Raw genomic sequence first — 7,576 nt, forward strand, 5'->3', positions numbered from 1 at the left:
ATATATAATATTATCATATGGAAGTGATTAAAGAAACAATTCATGAATAAATTCTATTTTTTTTTTAGGTATTATGGTAATGCCCATAGGCATGGAGGGATACCTGGTGTGTTTAATTGTCGCTTTACTAATCCATACACTGCAGCTATGACGAAACGTAAAAAAAAGAAACCTACTTCTTTTGTTCCTCCACCTTCAGTCTTGCCATCAAACCACTGTCCTTTACCTTTCTGGTGTCGACCATTGGTAAGCACTAGCATCATATAATTGGCTAAATATTGTCTTTTATTACCAGCCATGTAAATATAAAATCTAAATTTTTGTTTATATAAAATACATTCATTGTTTGAAATTTAAAAAAAAAAATATTTTATTTGAAGTATTTCTAATCACTTATTTAACATTTTTCCCATATTTCACAATTTTTGGGTGCATATGCTGTAAAAAACTGTTCCTCTTTTGAGGTGACTCAGTCATTAAACCTTTTTGAAAGACGTATTGCAAATATGTAATAGATTTGGGTGATGCCAAGTAAACCATATGCAAAATTATTTCCCTACAAAATGCTTCAATTGCTTCCTCATCCAGTTTTGCTGTGTGTGATAGTGCATTATCATAAAAAAATCTTTGCGTACATCACATTACTTTTACTTATCACCCTATTTTACGTTAAAATTGATCCTTGCTTGTTTTAAAACAGCAGCTTCTTTATTACAATATTAGGATACTTTCCCATACTACAATTCCATTTAGAAGTTACATATAAAGCTACTTTTCAATTTTTTTTTTTTTTGTTTACATGTTTATTATGAAAATTTTCAAAAATTAAGTCTATTGACATAACAACCATGAAAACATGGAAAACTTTTCCTCTATTTAATTATCAAATACTTTCATATATTATATTTATCTATTTTATATTACTGCTAACAATGAGAGATGGTTAGTTATTTAAAATAAACAAAATTACATACAAGTAGTTTAGATCAAGCTCTTTTGAAAATTTGATATTTATGTCTTGTAAAACTATTTCTATCTGGATAAGACCTTTTAATTTTACATTGATGTGAGTTTAATCTAAGACATCAGAGCCGTTTAAGAGAAAACAATAGACAAGTGTAAAAGTGATGATGTTTAGTAGCACTTCTGGTAAGCCTGTTTTAACAAGTAAGTTGCTTGTCATATCTGAGATATATTACTACCTTAAACAGGTAATTTTAGTATCATACTATTTTTTGTTTTTGTGCTAAGCTGTTAGCATACATACACACAGACACGTACAAACTGATCATTTTGCAAGACTTTATTATTTAAACTCAGGGGACCTTAAAAGGTCTCTTTCCGTCAAAAACTCTGATTCATAATTTTTCATGATCATAATTCTTACCTTTACCATCTATTTGACCTTCGTAATGCAGGAGGAAGGGGGGGATAATGACCCCACAAGTTCTTTTTCTAGTGAAAACTTTAAAAATCCCTGAATTTTCTGGTCGCTTGACGAGTTTTTTCACAAAAACATCTTGAACAACATGAGTAAGTTTCCATTAAATTTACAGGGACACCACATTACATAGTTCTTTTTTTCCAAGTAAAAACATGGTTGTGGTCTCTCCAGGACCCCCATCGTATTTACCGTAGATGGGTTTCCGCAGAATTATTAAGATTTACCACAACTGTTTGTGTTGTGCAAACATTTCCTAAAAGTACCTACTTAATATTTGAATCATACTAACCAGAGAATGAAATGTATGAATGGAAAAAAGCAACTTGAAGATACCCAGGAAAAACCAGGATTGGGCTTCTATGAACAAAACTGAAATGAATGCTTACATAGGGCTTCTTGTATGCAGTGGGTCCATTAATACAAACAACTGAAAACCTGTTACAAAGATATGGTATTCAGATTATCTTTTTCAGAGGCTTATATTTGGAGCAACCGTGTCCGGAACATGGTTTTCCCACATTTCGGCTTATCTCAGATATGACGACATCTATAATAGACAAGTGAGAGTGAAAACTGATAAACAAGCTCCAATTCAAGTGATTGTCACATTCACCATGAGTGGAAATGGGGGTACTTATGAAAATGGTGTTTTTAATCAAAAGCTGACTCTAATTAAGGTATTAGTTGAACCAGACATAACGAGAGGATTGAACAATCAATCCTTTTTAAACATTTAGTCTAAAAAGAGTCAAGAAATGATGAACAATGAAAAAAAATAAATAAAAAAATAATTTTGAAAAAACAATATATGGTGAACATAACTAATAACGTGGGTTAGGAAAATGAGAAAAGAAAGGGTGGTAAAATAAAGATCTTTATTTATATTAATATTTATTTTACCACCCCTTCTTTTCTCATTTTCCTTACCCAATTTATTAGTTATGTTCACCATATATTATTATTGTTGTTTTAAAAAAAAAATTTTTTTTTCTTCTATTCATTTCTCTTGTTGAACTTTACTTATATTTTGCCTCTTTATCAATTATTATGGTTACATATATTTTCTTTCTCTCAAATTTATCTCTTCCAAATTTATCTATCCAAACATCTTCTCCTCGTTTAAATTATTTTTGTTTGACTTGAATTTCTATTTTCTTAAAGATATATTTTAATTTGTTGGTAGGTCTCTGAAGAAAAAAATTCAAGTCCATTGGCACGCCTGGAAGAAAAGAAACGACAGCAGCTGGTACAATTAGACAATTGGCAGCGCTATCCTCAGCAGCTTACACCTGCTTACCTTAGGTACTATTTATTCATGAACCATAACATTGAGTCATTTTTTAATTAAAATCTGTTGTTTCAGCCCTAATCACTAAATATTTAACAGGAACAGTTTCATTAGTGATGTATTTAGTCTTACACACTACCTGCCCTAAAGATAGCCCACATGAGCTGACTTTTAGCTGACATGTCTACTTGTAATGAAATGGTTCAATATTTTTCTATATCAAATTGACTGTGCACCAGACAATCTATAATCCTGAAATTCTATACAGTCATCCTCCCACTATTTCATATTTATTAATGTATATATATTATACTTTCTACCGACTATGGCATAGCCATAAGGTGGTTGACCTGTCCTTTTGTAGGTGTGTCGCAATATTTTTTTTTAACAAATGGCTCTTCTGATTGTCAAGTTTGATAGCAGAAAATATTCAGTAGGATTATGTGAATATGTTGTCTTAGGCTGATTATCAAACAAATTTTATAATAATGGATTACTTTTTTTTTAAAGTTTGTTTTGATATTTTGAGATTTATATTTCATATTAATTTTTATAAGGGAAGATAGCTGATTGAATGTATGTAATAATAAAAGGAAGATGGTCCAGGTGTGGTCAAATAAAAACTCAAATAGTAATTAAACTATTTGGGTCTTAACCGGACCATATTCCTTTCATTAAAGTTTATAAGGTTATTTGTTAAAATTTTTACTTTTTTGTGGGAAAAGATGTTCGGGGAACGCGGTGAGCACAAATATAGAAATTAACAAAACTTATTTATATGTATTCAAGTAAACAAAGAAATAAACATAATGAAAGGTGCAGAAGAAAATGTAAATGCTAAGTAATGCAATTGACATAGTAAGATATGTAAGTAATGTCAAAAAATAATGAAAAACAATTTAAATCAACATAATGAAATTTATGAAAGAAAATGATATAAAAAATACAATGGGCTAGAAAGAAAACAGGATATATGTTACAATGTATAAAAGATGCACAGTAATATAGATGAGTAAACAAATAATAAGATGAAAAAATATAGAAAGTCCTAAAAAGTTAATTAGAAGGAGTAAGGGAGAAGAAATTTGGGGAATCGGGGGGGAAAAAATTTTTAAAAACAGAGACTTACTTGCTAGGCAGAGGTTCTGTTTATGGTGAGTGAGTCTTAACTTGACCACTAGAGAACAAGAAAAAAAAGTATGTTGAACCAAGTGGACATTGCAACCAGCAGGTAAAAAAAACTATGAAAAACACTTAGATTAAATAAATAAAGTAGAAGAAATGAAATTAAAGGTTTATAGAGTAAAATAACTAGTGTGAAATAAACTCTATGAGAACAAAAGGTCAGAAAATTGTAGAGATGTATAGTTGGGCTAAAGAAATGAGTGATGATGAAGATGAGAAAGTAAAAATGACCTGTAGACGATAGGTGACTGTAGAAAATTATGAAAGGTGAAATTAATGCAGAAAAGGCAGGTCAATAATATAACACGGAGTTGTCAAGAAAAAAAAAATTATGGGTGTTTCAATAAATTGATTATTTGCGAAAAGACTATTGGGGATAGGTTTGTTTTTGTCAGTTTTGTGGTTAACAAAAAAAGATTTTAATGTATATAAACCCTTTTTACTTTTTTGTAGAGAAACATCAGATGCACCTGCTACAGTTACTCTACCACGAGAAAGAGCAAAAAAAGGTCGTCCTCGTTATTATCCTCCTCCAAATTCAAGTGATGGTAAGTTGTTCTGTTCCATTTTATTTTTAATTATTTTTTTTAATCTCCATTATGTAGTATCAAAAGAAAGTGAAATTAGTTGAGAAGTGATAATTACCAATTTCAATCCTTAAATTCTTACTATGACTTTAATAAAAGTAATTTTAATTTGTTAGTGTTTTCAAAATGCTAACAATGGTTAGTCAGGAAATTGAGGAGATAAAAATCAGGGTTTACAGATTTCAACCCGGACATCAAGACCCGATACAGGTGTTCCTACAGACAGTCATTGGTCCTTGTTCTAAAGCCATAAGATTTAGTTTTCAAGATAGTACATGAATTAGCTAAACATGTGCGCCTAGAAATTTTTAGGGAAACATGTTTCTGTATGATCCCCTATGCTGTAAGTATATTTGGCACCCTGTGAATATTATTGATTATGATATAGCATAAGATGAATAAGATGGGCAAGCAAATTTGTTAAAATTTTTAACAAATGAACCCCTAAAAAGTTTAGAATTGCTGAGCCAAATGTTAAATGTCCAGGGGTAGGCCAAACCATAATATTGCCTAATATTTCAGGGAACTTCTCCTGAAGTGATCGAAATAGGAGGCAGAATATTTGAAAAATAACTTGCTCAAAATATGTGGAGTAAGGAACCATTTGATATAGTGTTTATGTTTCTTAATCGAATGAGACTACTCTCATGACGATACAGTCAATATTTTCTAAGTTGTGACTGATTTCAATTGAATAACTATTTTGCTAAATGGTGTTATTAAGTAAAAATAAATAAATGATTGTACCTAATACACGAGGGACTTTGTCATGGGAGATGGTAAAAAGGGAGTCTTTCGCCCCTCTAATATATTGAAAACCCTAAAAGTTGGAAAATTTGAGAGCCAACTTCAAACTTTGAAAATTCTTGTGAAATATTGTACTCATAGAGATTATATGCTCAAAATAGTTCATAAATATTATTTAGAGCAGTTTATTTTTCAATAATTTTCTTGGAAATGGTCAAGTTCAGGAAAATCTGGTTAATGTTAAAAATTTTAGATTTTGTTCAATAAATGGGGGCTATCTATTGGTAACCAACCTATTCTAACCTTGGTGGAGTAAGGGAGGGGGTCAAGTTTTCATTCCGTGGGACCACTACAGAATGAAAGTCATCATCTCCCCCCAAACCAGATTCAAAATGGCACCGCTGCAGTTAAGAGGTTGCTAAGGTAAATATTTAAACTCTTTTGGAGGGTTACAAATGACCCTACTATTTAAGTACTATCAATCTGTTAGGTACTTAGCATAAAAATTGCTATAAAACTTCGCAAAATAAAAAAATTCTCAATAAAAACTGGACTATCCAGAACTTCAGCCTCCTCAAGAAAATGTTTCGAAAATTAACCTCTTTAAATACCCTTTATAAGATATTTTGAGTGTAATAACCTCTTTAAGTAAAATGTTCATATTTTTAAGTGTTTTTTTTTCTTTATTGGAATTTACAGCTGTACAAAAATTATACATTTAGTAAATTTAATGTATGTTATCATGGAGTGATACAGGCTTATAGAGAAACTACCCATTAGTAGCACTCTAATACTTTGAAGTTAACTCTCAAATTTACCAACTTTTTGGGTTTTCAAAATATTGAGGGGAGTGGTACTCTCCCTACACTTTCTAATTATGAAGTTCATAGCAGTAGATACAATCATTTATTTATCTGAACTAATAATATTCTACAAAATATTGCGATTTTTCTATGTTATTCACCTGAAATCGGCAACACCTTTTAGAATATTGACCCTATTGTCATGGGAGTGGTTTCATTTGATCCAGAAACTTAAAAACTATTTTAAAAAATACCTTACTTGACTTATTTTGTGCAAATTATTTTGCAAAAAACAACACTCTTTGCTTGCTTTCACCATGTTTGCAAAATACTTACTCCTTGGTCTTTTTCATCTCAGGCCACCTGCAGATCAGAGCCAGGGTTCTGAGGTACCTAAGTAGGTATACCTAGGCGATTTCTCTTTCCAGTTTTTCCAATTCTTTACAAATTTCCATGTTTTCAGTTGGTAATGTATATTTAATTTATTTGTTAATTGTAAATTATTGAGGATGTTTCATAGTTGTGTTATTATCAAAATATAATAATTAATAGTTATTTACTTGATTAGTATTGAAAAAATGATCATGTCGACTATCCTGTTTATCCTCTCTAAAATAAGCCACTTAAGAAATTCTATTTAATTAGCAATTAATTTTGTATCAGGTTATATTATTTTTATTGCCATTATTCCTACAGTGCATTTTTTATAACCCATTTCTATTATTTTTTTTTTTCTACGCCAAAGGAGGCATTTCTGCCATTTTGTTGTTGTTGTTGTTGTCTGGGGCTTAAGGGCGTAAAACCCTGAGGTCATCAACGCCCATAGTCTGCCATTTTGTTTCGTACAGCCCAGTAAAGTTTAGCTCTGCCGATGTAACTCCCGTCTGTAGTCAAGTCCGCTGTTGCCGCACATGCAAATATGTGATCGCCATTCATCTCTATATCTGCTATTACTTGTATTTTATTTACTCTGTTCATAGTTTTATTATTTTATATATATCATCTTATCCTCCTACAATAGTTTTACATTGTTTTTTATTTTGATTATTTAGCTCTGATAAAAATCTGCAATATGGATGGAAATTATGATCATCAGTAAATAGTTTTTTTACTACTTTCTGATCTTTTTTTGACCGCCACCCAGACCTCATCCTTCATAAGAATATTTTTGAAATAATCACACTAAAATTATTACCCCTTTGATATCAGTTTTTTAGTAGTAAACACAGAGGTGTGCCCAATGGATGGACTTCTGCTGGAGAAATTTTGTAATCCCTCCCTCTTTAGCATTTGGCAGTGATATGCTTTGAAGACAGTTCTATCTTGGCAGCATCTAGTGGTGTTTTAGAGAATTTATAGTACTTTCATTGGAGTATAATCTTAGTTTAGAAGCTCGAGTAGACTAAGATCCCCAACTCCCCCCACCAGTTTAGGAACATTCCTTGTAAAGTCAAAATGTTACATAAATATATACAAATAAAATACAACAAAAAAGCCACACATAACATAAAGTATAAATATT

General features: G+C 30.9%; 1 protein-coding gene across 2 annotated transcripts in view; it reads left to right on the forward strand.

Moving 5' to 3' along the window:
* LOC106691555 (XK-related protein 8) overlaps window positions 1-7,576 on the forward strand; it is a 37,214-nt gene that overhangs the window by 18,834 nt on the left and 10,804 nt on the right. For both annotated transcript variants that reach the window (XM_014437372.2, XM_014437370.2), the window contains exons 10-12: window positions 69-246; window positions 2,628-2,746; window positions 4,371-4,465. In XM_014437372.2, coding sequence (XP_014292858.1) covers window positions 69-246; window positions 2,628-2,746; window positions 4,371-4,465 — 392 coding nt within the window. The remainder of the gene's footprint in view (window positions 1-68; window positions 247-2,627; window positions 2,747-4,370; window positions 4,466-7,576) is intronic.

Source organism: Halyomorpha halys, unplaced genomic scaffold (assembly GCF_000696795.3).
Source record: "Halyomorpha halys isolate HHAL.00 unplaced genomic scaffold, Hhal_1.1 Scaffold2481.1, whole genome shotgun sequence".
Lineage (NCBI taxonomy): Eukaryota > Metazoa > Arthropoda > Insecta > Hemiptera > Pentatomidae > Halyomorpha > Halyomorpha halys.